Here is a 26,882-nt window from a genome sequence, read left to right as displayed (position 1 = left end):
TCCTAGGAAACTTTGCTTGTTGATTTGTGGTGAAACCCTGACCGTCTGATTGCGTCATCATCTCATGTCTTGTTTCAGCTTATAGTGAGTCTTCTTAGGAAATAAGTGCGCCCGTGATTTGAATCTTATTGTCTTGCAAATTACGTTACATATGGATGTCCTTCAGGAGCTAATGAATGTTCACCGCGTGAGCTGTGCACTCTCTCTCCAGCCGGGAACTAATGGAAAACTCTTAAGGGCAGACTTGTGTTAATGCAGTACCTGCTCACTATGATGTCTGGATACGTGGCTGGGTGGAGTTTGTTTTGCTTCATCTTTGCACTGTCACTTTAGAGAGTTACAGTTTTGGTCTTATTTTCTATCAGTGATAGCATCTCACATCTTCTTTCCATGTTTTAAACAAACCCTGAACTCTGAAGGTAGGATAAAAAGAAAAAAAAGTCCTCAAAGTGTAAACATGGATTTCAAACTGATTACTTCGGGAGAAGTTGTATCAGGACTACGGGAGCCTGGGATCGACCCACCAACCTTCCAAAGTATCCCTGGGTGAGTTACTGACCCTAAAGACTTCCTTCATCAGTATGGATTAGTAATAGAGAAGTGCTGTGTATGCAGATTGGAGTGCAAAGTGCTTTGAGTGGTCGACAGAACTGAAAAAGCACCATTTATTTACGGAGGCTTTCTTCTTTGACACGCACACAAACACAAAATACACGCACTTGCAATTTTACCGGCAGTCCAGGATCAGTGGGAGGTGTTTGGTTACATTTAAGCTTTTATAACCTAAAGAACAGATAACCAGATCTGTCTGATAATCAAGTTTGTCTCTTGACCTTCATTTTAGCACAGCGGCTGTTTTCTCAAAATGCAGGGTTATCGTACCTGCTAAAAGATTACCAGAAAACTGCAGAACAACACACAAGCTCTCCATGTTCGATTCAATCTTACACCAAATCACATAAACGCTCACTTCAAGGTGCTTTTTATTGTAAGGTAAAGACACAATAAAATGGAGAAAACACCAACAATCAAATGACCCCCTATGAGCAAGCATTTGGCAACACCGGGAAGGAAGAAGTCCTTTTTAACAGGAAGAAACCTCCAGAAGAACAAGGCTGGGGGTGGGGGTAAGAGAGGGGGGATACTTTCACAAAAATGGGTGAAGTGTAAAAAAAATGGAAAAGTGGATCTCATTGCCACATCAGCTCCATTTCTGTCAATATTTTGAATTCAAATAATGGAAACCCTACAACGAAACTCCCATTAATCTGTTTTTTTGCCCTGTTTTTTGAGCTCTGTCGGACCATCCACGCCCTGTTCATCCGAATACCGTATACGTTAATCATTAGTTCACTCTTGTCTCTACATGAGTTCATACACCTGTAAAACTGCTCGCCAGGAGAAAAGGACTCTGAACGTACCTGGCGTCCAAAGTATCCATAAATCGTGCTGGGAGGTCAGACACAGTTTTGATGAAAGAGAAACTGAGATGGTTTGGAGATAGTGGTGCGCCATTGTTGTGTGTGTGTGTGTGTGTGTGATTGTGAGGATATCTCCAGGTAAACACAGCGAGGCAGGCGGACATATCCTGGCCCATCTTTTCATACTTGCTCACATGTGCGCTCCATTGCAGTGAAGCGGCTCCAGGATTATCACTGTGGCTGTTATCCTATTACAGGAGAGAGGTTGTAAGCTGTCATCTGTGTATGATATCACCTAGTCTAAACAAAGGGAGGTGTGTGTCGCTCAGTCGTGCGCACACAGTGATTCAGTGTGTGTGCGCGCGTGTCTGCCATGTGCTCACACCTGTACATACCTCGTCTTGAATTTCACTCTGAGCGTTTACAAAACACGACATCTGCAGTTTGAGAAGCCAGCGCTCGTGCCCGCTTGTTTTTCTTCTTTTTCTTAAGATTCACTGTGTTTCGATGAGAATTACTGCTGACAGCAGAGGGGAGGAATTGATTTCATACTCATAGGAATTTTGGAGGCTAGAGGCTGGGCACCAATAAGTGAACTTTGAACTGTGAAACCCCTCCCTCAGTGCCAAGCTAGTCAAAGAAAGGAGTGGCTGCTAGTCTACGTGGTTATGACTTACGAGGTGCTTAAAAGGCAGTCTCTAGGAGAGGATGTATACACAACTACAGACCTACAAAGAACTCAGGCAGAACAAACCAGATGTACAATATCTTTTTTTTAAAGAGTCATATCTGTGTTTTCAGTTTAGTTTCATGACTGTTTTTACAGCCCCCATAATGCAGTTACCGCTGTAACTCCCTGCTCACAGACTAAAATAAATTTCCCTCTGACAAAAAAGACTGCATCTCCTCTCTTTTTTTTATTTTATTTTTTTTATTTTGCCAGACATAAAGCCTGTCAAAGAAGTCCTGATGAATAAAATCATTTTCCCGCTGTCAGTGAGCATGCCTGGGTGCCTTTTGATCAATAAGAAGCCACAGTAAAAATAGCCAGAATAGTGTTTCCGTCATCAGTTCTGTGAAGAGCAAAAGACAGGCCGCCCACCACCCGGCAGCCTGCTGCGTACCTGCTCCAAGACGCAGCTGAAAGAAAGCTGCCACCGGCCTGATTACAACCCGCTTTAGACGCGACAAGATGTCCTAGCTGTCGGCCCTGGAAGCTTCTCCCTCTGGTCTTGTAAGCCTCAGCAATACATGAACGCTGATTACAGCAGTCCAGATGTGGTCCGGGTTGTAATTGCGTGTAGCTCGCTCGCCAACTGATGCATTCAGTCTTTTGCTAAAAATGTGCATCAGAAACCTCAGTTAGAAGGGCGAATGATGCCAAACCATCCACTAGAAAGAAGAAATGGTTTGATGAAAGACAGACTTCAACATTTGAAGAGGTTTGGAGACCCTTTGTGAACAATCTGGTTAATTGATTATTGCAAACCGTGCAAAAATCTTTTGCACTGGAAAATGCAAACTCCAATATCTTTTGTAAAGTTTTTTGGATATGTCTTGTTGCCATAATCTTATTTTAAAATAAGGATATATATATTTTAAACTATTTTAAACTCTGTAACAGTTCTATGACTGAATTCCCCTCACACCTTTATGGCTGTCTGACATATTTACAGTTAGGTTTATTTAACTTCCAGTAAGGAAGTTAACAGGTTTTTTGTTATTACGGAGCAGATAGAGCAGCATAGAAGTCATAAAAACCTGATAATCACCATGAATTTGTTTTCAAAACGAAGCTTCCACCTTCAGACATCAACGAATCTGTAAGATAAGCTTTAGCGGCGCCATCTGTCATGTTTTCAGTGTTTCAACTTAATTTAATATTTAAACTACTTAAAGCAGTCCATACTTTTAGTCCAGATAGTTTGCTTAGCTTTAGCGTAACATTGAAGTTTAACATGGAACTATAACTATACAAACGTTGTTTTTTTAAAGTTATTACAGTGTGTGGGAAACAACTTTCAACTAGCAGTTTCACAAGTTACTTAACTCACACTGTAGCACAGTGTACACGACCTACAGCAAAAATAACTTTGAAAATATGTATTTTTTTAAGCGATTTGATTACAGTATCTGATATTAATACACCAAATCTCTGTCTGTGAACCTACTACGTGATCAGGAGTTAACACACATCTTACAACAGTCACCTCTAATTTATATCCACAAAATTTGAATAATATGATTATATATAATGTATTATGACACCATGATTTTCTTGGCACCCACCTAACAATGGGCTAGAATGACATGTGTATAGTAGAGCAGGACCTGAGCATTAGCCCCCAAACATGGGCTAATTTTTAAACAGTCAGTCCACCACCCCTGTTTTTTTTTTGTTTTTTTTTTCTTCTCTTTTCTCAGTCTCATGATGTGTCATTTTACCAACAACACAAATGGATCAAACAATACTGTAGCACAGCCATAAACGAATACACGTGATGTGAAATTATAGCTCCACAAAAAATAATGTTTTGGTTTTTTTTTTTTTAATACAGTCAATGCTCGAAATGAAAAATGTGGGTTTTGTCAGTGAGGCTAGTTGAGCATCATGCGTTGGTATGGTGGGGCTGAGTCATTTTTCCATGATGAACTGAGCGACAATCGCACTTTTGCACACGCTTTACGAACAGGTCGAGTGTGTGGTTCAGGCTGGCTGACGGATGCATTACCCGGGCTCGTCTTCAGAGACAGCGGTCAGATTGAGTGAGGGGAGTGCACAGCAAGGAACGGTAATAGTAAAATAATCCTACTGGTTTAATTAAAGCCCTTGTAAGATGGTTTCCATTCATTTTTTTTATATTACAGTTAATTTAGACATGTACTGTATATTAACCGTTATTCCAGTGAGTGGACTGGCATCAAATTTTTGTGGGTGTTCACGGCTTTTCTATCAAAACCAGGAGGTGTTTCTGGATTAAATTTGGTCCAAATGTATATCTCACATGGTCACAATTTTATGAAGAGCCTCTTGCTTTATTTTTCTTTAAATTATTTCAGCATTTTTATACTCCCTGTGTGTGTAAGCCATATAGTATCTGCTCTTGCATTTTAGCATATGAACTAAAATGCAAGAACATTTGGGAAGGGTTGGGAAGCGCATCTGTAACCGGAAGGTCGCCGGTTCGATCCCTGGGCTCTCTATCCTGGTCGTTGTGTCCTTGGGCAAGACACTTCACCTACCGCCTACTGGTGATGGCCAGAGGGGCCGATGGCGCGATATGGCAGCCTCGCTTCTGTCAGTCTGCCCCAGGGCAGCTGTGGCTACAACTGTAGCTTGCCTCCACCAGTGTGTGAATGCGAGAGTGGAATTGTAAAAAGCGCTTTGGGTTCCTTGAAAAGCGCTATATAAATGCAATCCATTATTATTATTATTATTATAGTAACGGCTCACAGAGCTGCCCTCACAGCTGCAGACTCAGACTTCAAACTTGCTTGTTCAAGTATCTTCCAGATTTGTTGCTTTTTTTTTTTTTTGCATCTGCTATAATAAAAAAATAAAAATTAAACTGGACTGGATAGGATTTGAAGATGCATCACGTGGCCCTGTGAAAAATCTGGATATTTTAGATGAATCAGTTTATCTGTGATCAATTTTAGGAGAAGCTTTAGCAAAAGAAAAGAGACACCATTTTTCAAGTTACTCTATTTTAAGCATTTAGGTTGAGGATGAGCGAAATGTGTTTTTGTTATTGCCGCAATTGCTGACAAGGTAACTGTGGTAATCGCAGTCATGGATGTGACTGATGAACGCCTGAGTGGCAATCAGAGTCTTAAACACCTGAGTAGTTTAAATCCTTCTCAGGTTCCCGTGTGGCAGTACGAGGCTCTCTGTGACGGCCTCGGGCTAGGAGGTGAGAGGTGGAAGGGTAAACTGAGCCATGAAGTCATGCTCCACACCTCTGTAGCATTCTTCTTTCCTTTCTTTTTGCTTTCTCTAAACCTGATTTTTTTTTTTTTTTTTTTTTTTTTTTTTTTCTGTTGGTCTAAATCCTTCCTCGGCCCCTTTCCAGCCACACCTGCATCATGCTCACCATGTATTTATTTAGCCATCATGTGAAAAACCAGAGGGCAGTCCACATAAAACAGGAGCATGATGTCACTGTTTTCAGTGACAAGATTTGCTGTAGGTGTGATTTGTAGGAAAACACAAACCTGTAATGGGTTTATACCTCCACCTCCTACTATTGTTGTTCTTGTTCTTCGATGTTCCTGTAGCTCTCTAATCGCTCTCTCCATTTACTATACTTTGTTGGTTGAATCCATTTTTGCGTTCTTGTCCATCAGCCGCCTCCACCCCTAATTCATAAGTAATGACCATGCAGCAGGCAGGCGGAAAGCCAGCCAGAGCAGCAGAGCAGACATGCTGGCTGGCCAGACCTCGTCCCAGTGGAGCAGAGCCACTTATCTCTCACAATAATGACATATGCATCGACTGGCTTAAGGGGAATTGGCTAAAAAGAGAGTCCGGATTGGGGAAGTATTGCAGGTTTTTCACTCCTTATACATTAGGTGTAGTAGACTTTATTGAGAGCTGTAATACATTTTGATGACACTGGTTAGGAAAAAGCATCTGTATGTGATACAAATACAAAATACAATTAAAATCTTTACTGCGGATATTGTCATTCACAACATATACACAGATGAGCTCATATGGAACAAAAGCGAAAGTGAAAATGTTCTCCCAACCATTTCCAGTAGGTAGATTGTTACACTTCAAGTTAGCCTTTCATAACTAGCTTTATAAGCCTAAAAATAAAACCAGATGTGCTCAAAATAGATCAAAGATGGTTGTTAAAAACGAAGCTCTGAGCTGCTCACATTTTCTACCTTGATACATTTCGTTCATGTTCAGTAGCTCGCTGAGTGGTGTCTTTATCTATTTTTAGATGTAACTCTTTCTTGGATGCTTTGAAGTACTAACATGGAGAGCAACTCACTGTCAACACACTACATACTGTTTTTATATGGTAGTTTGGATGCTCGCTAGAAGTACGCCGACCTTAAATGGCCAAAAAACAATAAAATGATGATGTGTCTGTTTGTGGACTTGTTTCATTACATCATTATTTAATATGTTGTGCTGACTTATTACATGGAACCCAAGCACTGTAGCCTATTTCCAAATGAAGTGAGAAGTTATCTACCAGTTACTGCCGGGCGGTTTGCTCAGAAATTGTTTAACCAGTCTCCTTGGAAAAGAAACGCTGAATAATTGGCATATAAAAACAAGCAAAACCTACATCATTAACACGTAATGGTAATAAAAATGGGACTAAAATACTACCCTGTGGAACGCCACAAGTTATGCACTTTTGGCTTGAGACAGCTTGTGTCCTGAGGTTGACCTGAGTATTTTCCCTCTTTGTCCTACTTGACATTTTACGTTAAGGCCTCAGTCGCACAGGCCACAAGTCCAATCAGTGATCTACCTGGTAACCACTGGTCGCTAGGGAAACATGGGTATTCCTTGAAAGTAACAATGTAATAGTAATTAATATAATTACTAAATTTAGTACAGTAACATGCTACCTCGTTGCATAGAGGGTTCTGATCCAAAACCCACCATGTGATCGCTTTAGTTGCTGGCAGGATACCACGGTCACCAATAAATACTCTCATTACTCTGCAAGCGGCAGTAAAAGTTGAAAAAATGTGATACTAACCGGAAAAAGAGATGGTTTTACCTCTTTGTGCATTGCTGCTGTAGTGGTAAAGGTGCAGCTTTTTCTTTGAAGGGAAACTGTCTCCATTTCACTACCACTCTGAGTAATTTGCAAGTTGTTCTTTTCCATGCAAACTACTAGCAACCTTGGTAACCTGGTAGTGACCAAAAGGAGGTTTTTGGTGCAGCGATTTTCACACAAGCAAATTCGAGCCACCACTCCCCAACAGATCCAGGAGTATACACTTTTCCATAGCGACTGGTGGTTGAGTGAAGGGGTCACTGACTGGTCTATAGGCCTATTTGAGTTTTAGTGTTTTAGCAATGGATTTAACAATGATTGCCACCAACCACTGTAACCATTCGGGGAATACACATTTTACACTAGCGACTGGTTGTTAACGAGTCTGTAGGCTTGCGTGACTGGGACCTGGGACGTGATAAAGTCAATGCACGTATTTTGGAATAGACAGAACTGATGGTGCATACTTACATGGACTGTAGACAGCAGACTTCCCCGGTGGACTTGTCTCTTTGCTCATGTTATTGATCTTTAACCCCACTTTTCCTACCATTTTCCCGCCCAGTTCTTATTAAATAGGGGCAAAGTGGCCCACATAAGTTAGAAAAAAGTCATTAGCAGATATTTAAGGTAAAAACGTTTTTGTTGTTTACAACAGAAAATTATTTTTTCTACCTTCAAAGCGGTTTTTAATTCCTTTGAATGATGTTTAGTGTACACTTTCTGTCAGTGAGTTTGAGAACTACATTTTGGTTACAGAGCAACCCTTCATACATCCGTCTGCCATGATCCATATGGTGTCATTCCTTAATTAAGTTAACCCCCCTTTTACTGTTCGTTTGATGGTCCATAGATGCTGCAGTAACCCTGCAGAACATGTTTTTATTTTAATGTTTATACTTTAACACGCTGGTTTTTGTGTCATGCTTTTTATCTGAGACGTGGCTGACCACCTCTGATACTGAAATAAAATCTGTGCTGCTTTTATTGTTTTATGGTTTTATTGTTTGCCAGTGAAGCCATCGCTGCTTTGATCTGAAAGGTCTGTGTCACAACGCACGAGATAAGGCGAATGCTCTAAGAGTTTTTTTTAATTTTGTACTTCTTATGGAGCAGCGAGTGTTAATTTTGTTATCAGTTCCCTGTCTTATTACATCTACCATTAAATAATACCCTCCTGTGCTCGTGGACCAGGAGGCTTAGTGCCTATAAAATCCTCTGTCTTCATAACTGTGCGATGGATGGCTCTCCTTGGCTGACCTCTCTTCTCCTCGCCCTTCCCTCAGATGACATGGCGTCCTCAGTACCGCAGCTCCAAGTTCCGCCACGTGTTTGGTAAGGCCGCCACCAAGGAGAACTGCTATGATGGCGTGCCAATCACACGCAGTGTGCAGGACAACAGCTTCTGTGCGATCAACCCACGTTTCCTGGCTGTCATCACTGAGTGTGCTGGAGGAGGGGCCTTCTTGGTCCTGTCTGTCCATCATGTGAGTATCTGTACCTCGCATCAGGTTCACAGGCATGAGCCATGACATGACTTTTTTTTAAAGCAGTATGTCAGCATTTACCTCATAATGCAGAGAAGACACAAGAATAAGGTGCCATTTTTTTCCCGCTTGTGTTGTTCCAGTCAGACAAAAGACATAAACTGAGCACCTCTGACTCCTCAAAGTTAGGAATGACTCAAATACTGTGTGTCTGCTTTATTTCTAAGTGGCAGCTGTTGTCCCAATGAAACAACATCTCAGCAAATCTGAGGTTTTTTTGGCTGGGTTATAGATGAAGTCCATATATTAAACAAAAAACGGTGAGCAAAAAGTTGTGACATTATGGAAGAGATTTTAGGTGTACAGGTAGTTGGTCTGCAGAAATGCTGTCTCTTAACTTGTCACATTTCTCAGAAGATAAAGAGAAAAAGTTCACTTTAATGTGGTTCTTAAAAATTGCTTCTTTTGACTAGCAATGGCATAGACAGCTTCATCTCTTACTGTTGATAAATTGAAGGCAAAAGCAAACAAACATGATCTCAGTTATTAGAATAAAGAAAACACTGGATTAACTGTATGAGCATTAGTTGTTTCCTTAGCATCATGTCACATTGCTGTTAATATCTAAGGCCTCAGACATGCAGATCTACAGACAGGTCAGGGCCCTCCTGGCAAGCAACAAATGCTAGGGAAAAATGTGTATTCCCCAACTGGTTTGCAAGTGGTTGCTGGGTGAGATCAGTCACAAAGAGGGTACTTTACATGGTCTGCATTTCCTATTTGTGTTACATTTTCACAGTTTCACTACCGCTTGGTGAGTAGTTGAGTGTTTGCAGACAAGTCTGCGTCTTCTATACAAACTACAGGCAAATGTGGGAATACGCTAGTAACTAAAGGAATTCGTGCAGCACTTTCTTTGTGACCAATGCCATCTAGCAACAGCACGTGACCTTCAGCAACCACTCAGCAGCCAGTTGAGGAAAGCACAGTTCTTTTTTAGCGACCAGTGATAGCTAGGAGATTGCCGGCATGCATGATTGAGGCCTTATCAAACAAATTAGGATTTCCACACAAAAACATCAAACAATTTTTCCATCGCTTTCTTTTTCTTCATTTTTTTTAGGCTGTTTTAAAAAGGTTTCCAAGATGTCTGCATTTTTTTTTTTTTAAATCAATTTCTTCAAACTTTAACTTGTTTCCCAAGAGAGCACAAGGGTTGCAATATCCACATTTATTGAAAAAACTGTTCTGGGAGCACTATAGACTGTAGTGATATTCAAAATGGATTTGCGTGATTGTTCCTTTTCTGGTTTCACAGATATATTCAAAAACAACATGGCCCTTCTGAACTTTCACCACACTAAAGATTTCACACATGTTTGAGCAAAGGTCAGCCAAAAAGCTCTTGCTTCTCAGCATTTTTCTTCTAACCTCAGATAAAGTGAACGTTTTGGAGGGCAGAATTTTCTCTGCTAATTGTTCACCATCTCTTTCTTCTTTTTTTGTTCTCCCTGCATGGATATACACACCTGGGTCTGATTATAAATAGCTCAGCATTAACACAGCCTGAAGAATCTCTAAATAAAGTACAACCCTGGCTGCTCATGTGCTACAACCTAAATATCACATCATTAGACTGTCTCATTCCCCCTTCACTCTTTCACACATGATTTATGCGTGTTATGACATCCACTGCTGATGTCAGCCACAACAGCAGAACAAATAAAAGTTGGCCCTCACGTTCTAAACAGATCCTCTGTCTCTCTGTACATCTCCAGTCCAGAGGGATTCACCAAGCTCCACACCTCTCTTTACTTTGCCTCTCTGTTTGAGTTATCACCATCCTCCTGGCATGGGTAAGAGTTGCATAGGAGCTTAGGAATGACATAACTCACGTTCTGACCCCTCTCTTCCCCTCCGTTTCACTATTCAAAGGATGTGAAATTTCAGCGCTCCCTCCCCTCAATCGCCTCCACATCCCACCTCTGCCTGTTACAGATGAGCTGTTGTTCTGTGAAGAAAGTAGTTAATGCATATAAAAACAGGAGCAGATGTAATACTTTTTTGCGTGCATGCGTTGGGCTTGCTGGAAGTTTAAATAATGGTTACGTCATTTTCTTGTTTCAAACACACCTTACGCACCTACAGGCTAGATTATTGAGCAGGAATGTCAGTTTAAAGGAGCTTCGGCTTATACGAATGGAATAATTAGCCGGCTTGTTGAGGCGGAAAATCTTCCGCGTTGTACGAGTATCATTGGGTGTGTGTGTCTGTTAAAAACAGTAAGTGTAATTCCACCTTCAGTCTGAGTAGTTAGTTGTCATGTTATCATGTAGAGTTGGCTTTTTTCTTGAATGAAAATACCCGCCCTAACCTGCACATGTCAGCACGTCGTGTTTAGATACATGGAATTTTCACTTACCTTTGGTGGTTCCGGAGGCAGCTCTCATAAACGTCCTCAAGGGATGTCACTCGAGTGTGGTTGTAGCCACAAGATACAAGTCTCAAAGTAAAGGGAAAAAGAAAAATCTGGTGTGGAGTTGCTACATTACAGATTACTTAGCTGCATAATGCAGCAGCATCTCAGACTGAAATGTCGGCTCTCCTGGTTTGATTTCTTTTTTCTTTTTTTTTTTTAAATTGTCCATTATGAGTCTGTTTATGATGAGCTGTGACTAAATAGATGGAATACTTATAAGCACCAAATTCACTCAGTGCGTAAGAAGATGTTTATGCAGGCAGACCTGCAGATATTAACGCCAAATATGCAGTTTCACTCAGATTAGAGCAAAAGTCTACGTCTTTTAGTGCCTGTCTGGGCTTTTGTTGTTCGTGTTTTGTTCTCATTTCTCATCAGTTTTAGGTTTTAACATAGCTGACTGCCTATTTAGCATCACTTAGCAGCTAAATCCCGATATTTTCCCAGAGGAGTTGGTAGAGAAAACCCCCCCAAACAAAAACAGTTGAATTCACTGGCTGACGACAAATGCAACTCCAGGTGAATGCTAATGTTATTCTATCATACATTCACTCAGTATTATTTAACGTCGATAGGTTATATCGCTGCCCCCAATTGGCCAAAAGAAAAAGTTCGGCTGTTAGAAGTATATAGAGGCAGCCTGAGCTCTCCAAACTCTGTAACAAGGCTGCACAGAGGTCAAGGAAACTGCTTTTTATGTGGGCAGCTCGACTTCTTGGATTGAGCTACAAAAAAACTCTGAAATTACAGACACCAGTTCTGTGATTTTACGAACATAACCTTCAAGGGCACTTCAGGGGACTGCTGGCACAGTTTGTTTTAATGTACAGTATAGTGCAAAATTATTATTTTGCATGTTTTTAAATAGGCTGCCTTTTTTGTTTTTCGTCTCTTTCCTTCCCCTATATGTTGGTTCTGTGCAGCTCGGGCTGGGGTTATGGTCACTGCATGCCAGTTACTGTAGATAAAGGATAAAGCTTGATTTAGACTTCTGTGGGAAATCTGCATCCTAACTTAACCGGGAACTCCTCTTAACCCTACACTACGACTTTCCATGCCATTCAAGTCACTGTGGGCTGCGTCAACCCGACCTATATTATTTCTCAGGAAGTGCACATCAGGTTACGTGTGTGTGTTTAAGATGCTGTATATTATAAAGTAAAGAACCTACAAAAGTAGAAAGGAAACCCCAACTATCAGACATCTCCCTATGAGCAAGCAGTTGGTGACCATGGGAAAGAAAAACTCCCCTTTAACAGGAAGAAACCTCCAGCAGAACCTGGCTCAGGGAGTTGCAGCCATCTGTCATGAGCAGTTGGGGGTGTGGAGAGAAAGATGGGACAAAAGACACGCAGAGAGACAGAGATTAATGATGACTAATGATTAAATGCAAAGTGGTGTATAAACAAATAAGGGTGAAAAAAAGGTGAGTGAACAAGGAACACACAGGGCATCATGGGAGGCCTTAGCAGCCTAGGTCTATTTTAGCATAACTAAAGTTCAAGGTCACCTGAATCAGCCCTAACTGTAAGCTTTAAAAGTAGAGAGGGCGTCCGTCCGTCTGTGAGATAAGATGGGGCCCGATTATTCATAACAGGATATGTGAGGAGAAGGATTTCTCATTCCACAGTGTAGCGAGCAGCTGATTAGTGGTTTCACTTTTTTTTCCAAGAGGAAAAATATTGTGATTTTCCCTAATGTCCATGTTTTGTGTTTTAAATTTTGCCAGACGGGTAAAGTGGACCCTCAGCAACCTCGAGTGTCGGGCCACAGGGGCAACGTGTTAGACATCAAATGGAATCCCTTCAACGACTGCTGCATCGCCTCCTGCTCCGAGGATGCCACGGTTTGTACACCGGAACGCACACAGAGTCCATTTTCAGTGCGGTTTACTGACGTGTTGTCGTTTTCATGGGATTTGAGCATGTTGCAGCAGGGAGATCATTTTATAGCCTTCAGAAAGGAGCTAGAAGTCATTCCTCACATTCCTCAGCTCTGACCTGGCAGATGCTCAGAACAAATCACTGCAGAGAGAGAGGAAAAAACCCAGTTTCAGGCTATTTCTTTTAAATGTCTTTCTCTGTTGGCTGTTCTTTGTGGATTGAGAGAGATGGTTTGTTTCTGGCACGGCTCTTCGTCAATTTGGTCCTCTTTGTGTGTGTTTGTAGGTTAAAGTGTGGGAAATCCCTCCTCACGGTGTGTATAAAAACATTACAGTACCGTGGAAGGAGCTCCAGGGTCACAGTCGCAGAGTGGGCCTCATCGAGTGGCACCCAACTGCTAACAACATCCTCTTCAGTACTGCCTATGACTACCAGGTAACACACACACACACACACACACACACACACACACACACACACACACACACACACACACACACACACACACACACACACCACCTCTTACACAAGCCTGGAGTCATTTATAGCTAAAAAGACAATAAGATAACGAGGCACGAACTCCGAAAGCACTGTGACCTAAACCGAGAGCACTTATCTGTCACAGTGCAGCCCTGCAGTTCACACTGAACTGACCTGTAAAGATTTCAGATATTACATTACACAGCATCACGAGCACTTTGTTTGTTAGCCTAAGTATTCAGATCGTTTTGGGCCGTAGGTGCGATGTCTTAACTCCAGAGATACGTGCTCCAGTTACTGCCTGTATTTGCACACATGCTGGCCTCCCATGTTTAAACAATTCTGCCTCTTTTCATCCACACAGCTGAGTGCAATAGCACAAATTCCTTTGAGATAAGCAAAGTATGCACTGTTATGTCCATTCGCACAACCGTTATGTACCACTCTCTGTAATTACTCGGCCCTCTGAGCGGCTTAATCGTATGTCGGTGATGTCAGTACATCGCTGTTTTTTTTGATACAAAGTGGTTTACTTGTAGCACACCACCAGTTACTTTCCACCCTTTAATGTGTCTGACTTCTTGGCCTAACCACCTGCGTTGATCTCTGTGTGTTTCTCCGCCTCCAGATAATGATCTGGAACCTGGACTGTCCGGAGCCGGTGATAAAGAACCCCGTGCGGACCATCAGTCACCACCCAGATGTGGTCTTGTCTATGTCTTTCAATACAGATGGAAGTCTTCTTGCTACCGCCTGCAAGGACAGGAAAGTCCGCCTGATGGAGTCACGCTCTGGAACGCTGCTGCGGGTACTGCTGTGTGCACGGGTGCACTTCTCTTATTTTCCCCTTTTTGTAATGGGGGAAAAACAGCAAGTGACCTGAATTTAAACACTTTGATTTTAGGTGGAAGACTCAGACTTAAGCTTAATTACCTCAGTCAGAAGCTGCAAATGGTATCGTTTAACAGTAGGAAGTTCAGACCAGCGTAAAGTCCATGTGACAATCTGTCTAAATTGGCTCTCATTTGTAAAAGAAAATTATTGAACTGTAAGCCTGTGTTTGGTCCACAGTAGCATCACAGCAAATATTACATAAGTGGGAGTTCCCTGCTTGTTACTGCCCCCCCCCGCTCCCTGCGTGGGCACCCAGGCACTCATCCAGCACCACACGGCCAGAATTGATACCTCTGGCCTGGCCTGGATAACAGAGTAGCCCCACAGCCCACAGGGTCACCAGCTAGTGATTCACACACTGTTCATCAGTCTTTTCTTGCTTCCTTTGCCCAGTCAGAGAACTCCTACACATATTACATCCCAGTGGTGTAACACAAACCTCTTTATATGACTTATAAGTGGCATAAATGTTCATCAGGGTTCATTGATTAATGCTGCACGTCATGTGTACTGTGTCATGTTTGCAGGAAAGCAACTGCAAGACGCACAGAGCCAGTAAAGTGCTGATCTTGGGAAACACGAAGATGCTTCTCACGTCGGGAACGTCGCGCTACAATGATCGGCAGATAGCACTTTGGGATCAGGTGAGAGACGTTGCAGAGCAACAAAATATGTCAGTTTTACAAAAAGCTTTTGTGTTTTTTGTAGCAAAGCAAAACGTTGAGGAAAAAAAGAGAAATGTTCATAGTAAAAATGGCATTTTTGAGATCTCACACATGTGTTTATTTACATTGAACACATGATTACTAATAGAATATTAATTGAAATAGCTAATTGATGAAGAAAAGCATTAATGTCAGCAAATGTCTGGTGGGGGTGTTTGTTTTGTTTTTTTTGTCAGTCGACACTCCTCACATCGATTACTTGTTAAACTTCCTGTAGATATTTCTGATCAAATCAGGATCATTCTGACGAGGATTTGCAAAGACAGGACAGACTCTGGATAATAACTATTGCAGCACAAGCATTCGTGTAAACAATTGTAATTGTGAGCTCAGCGCTTACCTGCTGGTCTGGATGCTGGAATAATGAGAGCACCCTGTTCCTTGGGGGCGGTCTTGGCTAAAAATAGTCAGGCTGGTGTGAATAATTTGTACTAAGTTTAATATATTGAACACTTATATCCAGGGAATTTAGCAGGACTGCAGGAGGAGGAGAAATCGGGAAATTGGCAACAACACAAGGGCCACAAATAAGTGAAATCTAAGCTTACAGAGTATTAATAGTAACACGAGTGAAGTAATGGTCAGCATATTACGTCACCATTGGAGAGGTCATGACTTTAGGCAGCTTCATTTCCTGGTCTACATCATTTAAACCCCTGAGCTTTGAGATAAAGTTTTCTTACCTGTGAAATTATCTGATGTGCAGCCAGGTTCATGTTCTGGCCTTTTTTGCACAAGGAAACATTTTTTGTAGCGTTTTTCTGACAACATTTGAGGATTTCTTTTTCTTGTAAAGTCAGAGTTGTTGTATTAATGATATCTCAGAATACTTCCTTCACTACCAAACACCTCTGGAGCCTGTCACAAGTGCAACTCTGCCACCTAGTGGATGAAATGCACCAGTTCAGCAACCCTGCACGTTTACCTGAGCAGCTTACTGATTCCCGTGTTCAAGCGAAGCCAAAGTTATTTGTCACATTGCGATTATGTCATCGCCCAGTCTCATCACACATAGTAGTTTAGTAGTAGTAATAGTTGGTGTGCCAGGCCGGCGTGTTGTGATGATTTAGAGGGGGTGGAGGATTAAGGCAAAGCTTGGATTAGGGATTGAGCGCTCAGTGTTTTTAATTCGCCGCTGCAGAGTGCTTCTTATGGAGCATTGGATTTCAATCAGTGTTTTGATATTTTCTGTATGTTGTTTACATCAGCGCCGCTTAGGTCTTGTGTTTTAACACGTTTTTGATCCTCGTGTGTGTTTGTAGGATGATCTGTCCGCGCCTTTGTTGGAAGACAACCTGGACGGTTCGTCGGGGGTCATTTTTCCTTTCTACGACCCCGACACACACATGCTCTACCTTGCTGGGAAGGTGGGACCTTGAAACATGTTAAAAAAAAAACCCCAAACAAATCATAACAATCATATTAAAAGCTTCATACAGAAAATATTCTTTATAACTGTTACAGAGACTTCGCTTTTTGTCTTTTTAGGGTGATGGAAATATCAGGTACTATGAGATCAGCACAGAAAAACCATACATTCACTTCTTAACAGAGTACCGCTCACAACTACCTCAGAAAGGACTGGGTAAGGAACACACGCACATAAACACGCGCTCAATTTTAAACTTTATTAATGTCACCAACACATTATTTCCTAAAGCGAGTGTTAATAAAAGACGTGACAGTTGAACCCTGTTTGGAAACTCCGCCTACTGTGATGACACTGTGCACCTTTAAGCAAATTTGCTGTGCAAATAAGCCTCCAATATTTGCACAGCCAAAACAGCTGATCGAATGGGTTGTGGCTCAGGTCAGGTGTACAGGCAGCAAAAAAGTCACATGTGCACTTGTTAGATTTGTTATTTCACCTGCTTGTTGTGGTTAAAATGTATATTATAAATTCCCAAAGCACTTAGTGAAGTGGACTTGTAGTGGCTCTGCTTTATAAAGTTACTCTGATACAGGTTAACCTTTAACTGCCTGCTGCTCTGCCTGCGGGTGAATTTCCTGGTGACGGAGGAAAGTGTGTTTTTAAAAAAATAAGATTTGAGTCCCCATATAAATACAGTACGTCTTACCTTGACTAATATTGATGCTGAAAATAGAATGAATACAATCTGTGTGCGTCTGTGTGTTAACCTGCAGGTGTGATGCCGAAGCGAGGCCTCGATGTGAGCTCCTGTGAAGTCTTCAGGTTCTACAAACTGGTGACAATCAAGAGTCTCATCGAGCCTCTTTCTATGATTGTACCCCGCAGGGTAAGTGTTGCACAAAAATGGCAGACACCACTGCACAAAGAAAAACAAACATCCAAACTGAACACATTTCACAGACCTAATGTTGAATGTGTTTCTGAATCTGCTGTGCACGTGTCTCCAGTCGGAGTCGTACCAAGAGGACATCTATCCAATGACGGCTGGAAACAGGCCTGCTCTGACTGCAGAGGAGTGGCTCGGTGGCATGGACAAAGGTTAGAAGTAAAGAAAGATTGTGCGTGAGATCTGTTTGTGTCCAGTAGCCTCTGAAATTGCATTTATTTGTCACCTTTGATATTCCGGTGCTTCACTTGTATGTGGGTAAATGGAATATCCTTTCAATAGTCTTTTAGCTTGTCTAGTGAGTGTTTAAATCCCTGATCAGCATCCTTTGTTTCCTAGGTCCATTGCTAATGTCTTTGAAGCCAGGAAGCCAAATAGCAGAGTCCTTCTCAGACATGAAGGCAGTGGGCAACTCACTGGAAAACTCGCTGGACACTCGCAGGTCTCAGGGCAGGCCGTGCATGCTACAGCTCGCTTACATTCAGGACCAACTGGAAGCCAAAGAAAGCAAAGAGGACAGCAGCTGCAAAGAGGACAGCAGCCACACGGTGGATGACAGGATTCAGACACCCGTCACCAACGGAGAAGATGTCACGCTTTGCTCTCCTCCCAGAACAGAGAATGAGGTGCTGGATGGTTTTGCTTTTTCACACACACACAAAGGCAGACGTAAAAGCAATATGAGCTATATTTAGTTGCATCCTAGTCAGTTATTCTTTACAATGGACTCGAAATATAGAAATGCAACCTACTTGTTACTTAGCCGCTGAAAGTCGAGTACATGTCCCAGGATATTCTTCAGTTAAGGTTGTGTCATTGGAAAAAGATGAACTGTTACAAGTAAACAGATATATACACAAATGAGGAGAAATTCTGAAAGTACGCTAAAGACACTGAGCTGTTTTTAGGTCCTGTGTAGTTACTTTTAGGAAACCTGAAGAAGCCGTGGCACTCAGAAGTTTCTGACTGCTTTAACGTGAGGCCAAAGAGGCAGAACAAACTAAATCCATCATGAGTAATGAGTGGTGGAAAATATTAAGTACATTTACTTATCACAAGATCACAAGAGGAGGCACAAATCCGTTTGGAGTTTGCATCAGGAAGGGCATCGGGTGTGAAATTTAAAAGAAGCTTTTACTGAAGTACCATCTTGAAATACGATGCACTGATAAAATTCAGATTCAGCAGGTTTCTGTTACATCTTTGATTATAAAGATGGGGTAAAAACAGGTGGAAAACTGCACGCCCGCAGCGTTAAAACCCCACTTACTGTGAATGTGTCACTAGTTATTGTTTTTCTCCACTCGAGGCTTGTTTTACCTTGACGGCAGCAGTTTGTAGTAGAGACGTTTAACTGAACCTGTAGCCTAAAAGTGAGGCAGACGTGTTCCCCGAGTCTCCAGTGGGCACAAGAGCCGTGATTTAACTCCTTATCCCGTGCGTGTGTTTGTCCACAGCTGCGGTTGAAGTTCCACAAGCAGCAGGAGGAAATCAGGCGGCTGAGGGAGCTCCTCAACCAGAGGGACGTACGCGTCAAACAGCTGGAGCTGGAGATTAAGAACATCAAGAACTCCCAGAGTCAGAGCTCACTTTAAGACTTTCTCCAATTGCTGAGTCACCCTCACCTCCTCACGGGGGTAGACGCGCACAGGTGTACCAACCTACTTAACCCCGTTTTTAAAACTGCCGCAGTCTTCGTAAGGCCCCGGCTCACCGGTTTTCCTCTAACGAGCCCCACGCGCTCACTGCACAGGGGCCCGTCAAGCCTCGATTTTATGTTGTTTTCTTCTTTTTTTTGGTTATCTTCAGTTTGTCGTTTTGTCGACTCTACACAGGGTGCACATCTCTTTGCTCGTGTACATACTTTTAAAACTCTCTGCACCTTTTGACCATCCCCGCCCCCTTGCCTCATTTCTTTTGTAAGCTTCCCTATGCAAGCTCATTGAAATTTTTTCGCTTTTTTTTTTAAGCTGACGGATAAAAGGATGTTTGTGCCGCGTCGACCGAATGACGTGGCTGTGCGTGCGTTGCTTGAAAGTTGTGGCGGACACCAGACATCCCGTGTGATTGTGAGATAACGCTGCGTTTATTTTCTATGCTTGTTGATTGTTTTTGTTTTCTTTTTCATCCAACATTCAAACTACTGTAAGTGAAATGACTGTGTTTAAGTTCAGCAGACAGATGTGGTATGTGTGCATGAATGAGAGCGAAATGAATGAATGACTGTTTCGTGATCCCAGCTGTGTTCTGCCATCTCATTAAGCTGCATTTGTTTTTAATTCTTCTATCATTTCTTTTAATGACTGGAAAGTTGGTGGAAATTATCCGTTTTGCTGCGGTTAACGTGTAAGCCAATTCAGTAACTGATGCCATGTAGCAGTTTGGATCTTGACTTTTATATTTATTTTAAAATACGGACAGAGAAAATGCCATTTAATCAAATACTTGAACTTGCTGTTGTAATTTTGGCAAATACAGCATGCAAAATGTTAAAAAAAAAAAAAAAAGGACAAAACCCTGTTTGCTTTTTCCTACTGGTTTCTGATCATACTTTATTTACCTGATCAGTTTTAGGGCAAAATGGTATCTACTGTTGAAAAGGACACAAAAATGTACCTCACAGCTCTGATAAAGCTGTAATAACATTAATATGACAACAATCAGATGTTTTAACCAGGTCATTTATCCTCTTCTTTTCTCTGGGTATATTAAATCAACAAGCAGGACTCTTTTATTGCAAAATTCAATTCTGACTCAATTGAATTTTTAAAGATAATTCGCAACAGCAGTCATCTCAAGACTTTATTTTTCTATATTTTTTAGTGTAAAGACTCTACAGAGAAGGAAAACCCCAGGCATGTTTGCCTTGTATGAAGTGTCTTGATTTTAGTTTAGAAACCTTATCTGCTTGAAATGTGGAGAACCCATATACACTGAAAAAAACTGAAGCTGCAGATGTCTTTATGTGTATGATTGTAATCTATTGATTTAAATATGAACAAACATGATTCCATCCATGGATGGATGGATGGATGAAACCCAATTCCAGAAAAGCAGTGATGCTGTGTAAAATGTAAGTAAGAACAGAATGCAATGATTTGCAAATCTCAGACTTTGAGAAAATCAAATGGTCATTTTGAATTTGATGGCAGCAGCATGAAAGTTGGGAAATGGTCCTGTTTACTACTGTGTAGCATCCCTGATTCTTTTAACAGCAGCCTGTAAACATCTGGGAACTGACGAGACCAGCTGCTGGAGTTTTGTGCGTGGTAGAGCTTTAACCTGCATTTATGGATGGAAATCACTGTGAAGTGTTCCTGAGCTCATCTGTTTTTAATGCAGTGCTGTCTGAATATTGATTTTTGGCCTTGCGCACAGAGATTTCTCCAGATTCGTGCAATCGCTGTCGATGATGAGAGCTTCAAAGTCTTCCTCTTTTTGCGCCCAGCCACGTCACTCACCTGTTGCCAATTAACCTGATTAGCTGCAGTCTTCCTCCAACTGGTGCTTTTTAGCTTTCTTCCTTTTGTTGCTCTCCTTTTGAGACACATTGCTGCCATTAAATACAGAATGGCCCTAATTTTTTTCTCCTTAAAATGGTTATTAGATTTATAAATCATTACATTCTGTCTTTACTTTACACAGCATCCCAACTTTTTTGTGTCGTTAAGCCCCACTATGTTATAAACATACACATACAAAAAAGACGCCTGCAGATTCTTTTTTCCAGTAAATGTACATTAATGTGTCAGTATCACAGAGTTAAGTTATATGATATAAGAGGTCTGCACATTTCCAGCAGGTGAGGTTTGTAACTAAGCTGTCTAGACTGCAGTGAGCCTAAAGACAAATAGGATGACATTTACCAGTGTTGTGTCACATTCATTTTGTGCTGGGCGAATGTTCAGAGAGCGTTCACTCAGCACAAGATTTCTCTGCTATCCTGCCTCAGAAGCTGGTATAAATAAAATCCGAACAAAAAAGCAAACAAACAAACAAACAAAGAACCCTGTCATCAGCCAAATTATTGTTCTGAGCAACAATTTCACAATCTGTGCATCCCTAAAGTGGACCTTGAGTGGGGATTGATTTGTGCGCCGCTGTTTACAAGCGTGAATTGTTGAGCTCACTTTGAATATCTACGGAGCTGTGATGACTAAGCAGCCTGCATCTGCTGCTCACGGAGGTTCTTGTTATGGTTTAAAGTCCACAGCAGTCCAAGACTGTTTATCAAAACTAACCATGTTTTAATGTTTAAAAAAGTAAAATGCCATATCATTTTAGAATAGGTATAAAATACCAGTACACTGTTTCAGCTAAAAAAACAAAAAACAAAACACTTCTGAAATGAAAATGAGGGGAAAAGAGAAAATGGAAAATAGACAACCTGGTCCACATCCGATTTACGCACTCTGTAATTTATTTTCTATCTATTTTTAAAAGCTTAACCTTAAAACAGCAGGCTTGTGACTGCACAGTGTGCATATACTGTTTTAGCTGAACAGCTGATAAAAATCTAAACTGTAGAAGTCTTTTTTGTTTGTTTTTTTTCCCATCAGGGAATTTCTGAGTGGTTCTCATGGCTTCTGCCACCACCATGGTACAGTCAGACCAGAACATTTGTTTTCAGATTTCAGGCAGCTGGTTTTAACTCATATTTTTCCCAGCTAATTAAAGAGATACATTCCTAAATAATAATAATAATTAAAAAAAACCCTGACGGACACATAGATGTAGATGCCACTTGCAGATATTAGCACAGCAGCAAAGCGTGTTAGTTTGCTTTGAGAAGCTGGTTTGTGGGATTAGAAAAACACTATAAATGCCAGTTTAAAGGTAAATACTAAGATAAATAGTCAGATGTAGCACCAGTGATCACACATGTCTGTACTGACGCACTCACAGGCACAAGCACAACAGTGATCTTCTAGATTTGGCACGTTTCAGGTGCAGCATAGAAACCACACACACACGTACACACATACAGATCAATGCAATTGTAATGCGTGCGCGACCCCTTTGACCTTTGGCCGGACAGTTCTAGCAAAGCTGCATCTCATGCTGACTTTTGTCCAGTAGCAGCAATGCCTGACCAATGTTTAACTTCCACTAGAGGACCAGTCTCAACACATTCCCATCGTTCAGCGGCTGAGTTGCGATGTCGTCTGAATAAATTCTCAGCCTGAAATGCTGAATATCACCAGTTAAATAGCAACAGCAGCTGGCATTTTGAGTCAGCCTGTTTCTTTAGCAGTCCTTTTATAGCTGCTGAACCTTCAACAGCAAACTGCCTGCCTACTGCTGAATCTGGTGGACCCTTTCATTAACACAACAGGCTCTTCCAGTACTTGGATACAAATATATTGCAAATTTATTCTTTTTAGGTTAATGTAATTGCAGTTGAAAATGTTTTTTCTTCCCTGATAAAATACCTCTAAAGTTGTCCTTTTTCTTATTGTCTAGTCACAGCATGTTCATTTAATTTATATAGCATATTTAAAACAACTGCAACTGACCTAAAGTGCTTTCTGGGCAAATGCATTTACATTCAAGAGCTTCAAAAACCCAGTTTCAAAACACTAAACTCACATAGACAGACATAAAAGCAAGTGAAGAGGAGGTAGATCTTTAGAGCTAATTTAAAAGTGTCCATCGTTGGACGGGTTTTTATAGAGGATGGCTGTTACAGTGCCTGAGGGCAACAGGAAAGGCCCACCTTTAGTGTTTAGGCAAAAAGGGGGTTGCAAGCTTTTGGGAGGATGACACTGGTAGGGAGGCAAAATACAGAGTTAAAAAATCTGTAATATACTGTTGAGCTAAACAAACTAAAAAAAAAAAAAAGGTAGGTTAAAGACCCTACAATAACACAGAGGAACACCCCAACAATCAGGTGATCCCTGGATGAACAAGCACCTGGCAACAGTGTGAAGGAAAAACTCCATTTTAGCAGGAAACCTCTGGCAGAACCAGGCTCAGGGAGCGAGGGGAGGAAGACAGGACAGAAGACGCTGTTGAAGAGAGCCAGAGATTAATAATAACTAATGATTAAATGCAATTGCACCAGATTTTTAAACAACTGTTTGGACATATGTGGATAAAGGACCAAGTGCCTTAGTTGGGATGTTAATAGAGCTTCGCCAGCTGTGGTATCATTTAGTCTAAGGAAATGTTTCGCCGTTCAGGATTTCAATCATCCAGACTATCAAAGAAGCTCTTTATGTGTTTCATCCACATAAGAGCAGTAGTGAATATATTAAGATGTATAATAAAAGCAGAAGAGGACCTAAAATGTAATGTTGCATTTACTGGAACCTGGTAATCCATCATATATATATATATACACACACATATACACACACACACACACACACACTGTGGTGGATACTCCTAATAATAAACAACCAAAGGATCCATTATTGAGATCAGTGCATGTCCATGTGATCCCCACGAGCCAAAAGATCTGTAAATGCTAAGTTTGAATTTATTTCTACTCTTTGATCTGCAAGATGTCCTTAACGTGGTGATCTCAGGGACACAGCAACTCCACTCGTCTGCTGTTCAAAGCCTTTTGGTTTTGAGGGGCAGCCAGAAGAAAGTTGGCTTGAGGGGAGGGGGAGGGAAGGAACTGCACCAAAGCTGAGTATAACAATTATTTAGAACTGTGAATTATGCAAAGCTACTGTAGTAAAGTCCAAAACTGAAAATAGGGAGGTAGAAAAGAACATAATAGGCCTCATTCAAGGCAAACTCAAGTGGTTATATTGTTATGGTTGTTTAATTACCAATTAGATATTGGATTAGATATTTACCAGAAGTTTAAGTACATCCTTCCAACTGTATATTAACACCAATATCTAATTGGTTGATCACATAGACAAGTTCAAACAGAATCAGAATGAGGTCATTTAAGTAATGCTGAACATGTCATTGTTGTTGGTGCCAAACGTGCTGGGCTGAGTACTTCAGAAACTGGCGATCTGCTGGGATTTTCCCCAAAAACCATCTCTAAGTTTTACAGAGACTGGTCTGAAAAGGAGAAAATACCCAGTGAGCAGTAGTCCTCTGGGAGAAAATACCTTGTTAATGGCAGAGGTCAGAAGAGAACTCAAACTCAAATAATCACTTTATGTTACGTTATAACCAAAATCTGCAGATGGTCTACAGCAGCAGAAGACCACACCAGGTGCCATCAGAGAATGGGAAACTTAGGCTACAGTTCACACAGGCTCGTCTAAATTTGACCACAGAAATTTGGAAAACGTTGCCTGGTTTGATGAGCCTCACTTTCTGCTGCAACATTTGGATGGTAGGGTCAGAATTTGGCATAAACACAATATAAACAAAGCACAGATCTATCTTACCTTTGTAGCCTATCGGCACTACGTGCTGCTGGTAGTGTGCAGTGGTGTGCGGGATATCTTCTTGACAAACTTGGCTCCTTCTTGTGCCAACTGAGCACTAATTAAAACACCAAGTATTGCTACTGACCATATCCATCCTCATTTATAACTACATAGTACCCGTCATCTGATGGCTCTTCCAGCTCTGATGGATAACAAGCCTCCAACTATGTAAGGCTGTCATGTAGAAATGAACCAAAATCTCTTGAGGAATGTTTCCAGGCTCTTGTTGAGTCTATGCCACAAAGAATTAATGTTTTACATAAGTACTACTTGGTACTAGCAAGGTGTACCCAATAAAGTATCTGAGAAGTGTACAAATAACTTTTCACACACAGCTGTGTTTACCTTAATCTGTAATCCAATTTCATTGTACTACTGTACTATGTATGACTGTGCAATGACAATAAAGAGTTATCTTATCTTAGAGGTTTACCAAAAAGACAGTAGTGTAGTCGTAGTAGAACAAAAGTCCCACTCCTTACATTTAAAATTTCTCTCCAGCTTCTAATTACAAAACTACTAATCCAATGCTTTAATTGGTGGAGAAATGGCATCTAGTTTAATCTGATTTCATACCGTGTGAAGTCACTGGGCCATCAAAATCGGAAACTCGCTGCCAGCTCTGATACCCTTTGCCTTTGTCTTACCCTCAACGGCTCACTCGCGTAGAATATAATTTCAATATACGCACATCATACATTAGTATGAATAATTAACAACAATGAGGGAGGGGAAAGGGACTGTTGTTTCTCCAGAAGTGTTTTTTCTTGCCATTTCCTCCAAGTTATCATCACATTGTTGTGGTACCGTGATGACTATTATTGCTCTGCTGAAAATTGTGATAGTAAAACTCTGCAGATGATGATCGTTCTGTTGCTCTGTTATGAATGTGGCGTACACGGAGTCCTCAGAGGGGAGAGAAACAACTCGACAAGCTGAAATGAAGCAATATCAATCCCTGCCCGAGACCTCTCGGCATTAAAGCATGCACACTGACAGTCTCTTACATTACACCGGAGCAATAATGTAGCTCACTTGTAGCATTTGCTGTCTGATTTAATAAACTATGTCATTTATTGGTTGTTGCCGACTTTGTACGAGCCTCACTGCGTCAGACTTCCACAGATTTTAATGCAGTTATTGTGTCTTTAAAATGTATTTAGTAAAAATTTTATATGTATTTTTTAATTCTTAAATGTTCCAGGGTAATCAAATTATCTCTGACTGTTGACATTCTCTATTAGAGCAGAACATAAGTGAAATATAAAACATGTCAATCAAACATGAACAAAAATGTGAATATTTCTTCTTTTTTTTGTACAAAAACAGCACCGCTTCCTCGGTTGACTACAAATTACTTGAGTCTGAGAGTGCAGGACATGGAAACAAACATTTTCCATCTGTACACGATTGTCTGGGTAGTGTAGGGCAGCCTGGAGAAGATCAGCAGCCATAAACTCTTTAAAAGAGATTATCGTCTCTCCACAGTTCAGTAATGCAGTTTTGTTGTCATTTCTGGGCTTATTATTAAGAATAAAGGTGTTACAGAGCAGTGGGCTCTGTCCTGAGGTTGCTTTGCTGTTTCTGTAAAGTGAAAAATGACTGCACTTAGTTACAGAACGAACTATAAACTACAAGCTTGTGAGGGGCAGGAACCTTTTTTTCTTATCTATATTAATACAATACTTAAGCACCCATGTGTGCATTTAAAGGCGCTGCTAAATGCCCCCTCTCAGCATGATTCCAGTGTGAGTGATCGGAGACAAAATTCACAGACCTCATCTGGCAAAGTGCAGCTGAAGCAAATATGATGCTGAATAAGTCAAAATGGGTATTTTCTAAAGTCAGTGTTTTAGAACTGAATTTTCTCTATTTCATTTCCCAGTGAGCTGCAGTGCACAGACAGATACACCAAGAGTTAATTTTATGCTGGAAAAGACAAAAAACACAAACCAACTTTGGTCCCCATTTCAATAGTCGAACTCAGATTTCTGAGCCCCCAAAATTAACTTTGGCTGAAAGGCTTTTTTCTGTCCTTATTT

The 26,882-nt window shown here is 41.1% G+C and overlaps 1 protein-coding gene across 3 annotated transcripts in view; it reads left to right on the top strand.

Annotated features, from left to right (window-relative positions):
• The window catches only part of coro2aa (coronin 2Aa), a 48,391-nt gene extending 22,475 nt beyond the window's left edge, over positions 1-25,916 (top strand). For all 3 annotated transcript variants that reach the window (XM_084931568.1, XM_084931571.1, XM_084931570.1), the window contains exons 2-12: positions 8,458-8,658; positions 12,867-12,983; positions 13,306-13,455; positions 14,129-14,308; positions 14,922-15,038; positions 16,382-16,486; positions 16,608-16,704; positions 17,265-17,377; positions 17,499-17,589; positions 17,777-18,063; positions 18,895-25,916. In XM_084931568.1, coding sequence (XP_084787694.1) covers positions 8,458-8,658; positions 12,867-12,983; positions 13,306-13,455; positions 14,129-14,308; positions 14,922-15,038; positions 16,382-16,486; positions 16,608-16,704; positions 17,265-17,377; positions 17,499-17,589; positions 17,777-18,063; positions 18,895-19,032 — 1,596 coding nt within the window. In that variant the 3' untranslated portion in view covers positions 19,033-25,916. The remainder of the gene's footprint in view (positions 1-8,457; positions 8,659-12,866; positions 12,984-13,305; positions 13,456-14,128; positions 14,309-14,921; positions 15,039-16,381; positions 16,487-16,607; positions 16,705-17,264; positions 17,378-17,498; positions 17,590-17,776; positions 18,064-18,894) is intronic.
• The last annotated feature ends 966 nt before the right edge of the window (positions 25,917-26,882 follow it).

Source organism: Perissodus microlepis, chromosome 6 (genome assembly GCF_051167445.1).
Source record: "Perissodus microlepis isolate ML-2025 ecotype Zambia chromosome 6, ASM5116744v1, whole genome shotgun sequence".
Lineage (NCBI taxonomy): Eukaryota > Metazoa > Chordata > Actinopteri > Cichliformes > Cichlidae > Perissodus > Perissodus microlepis.
Note: the sequence above shows the minus strand (reverse complement) of the source record. Positions and strands in the feature narration are given on the sequence as shown.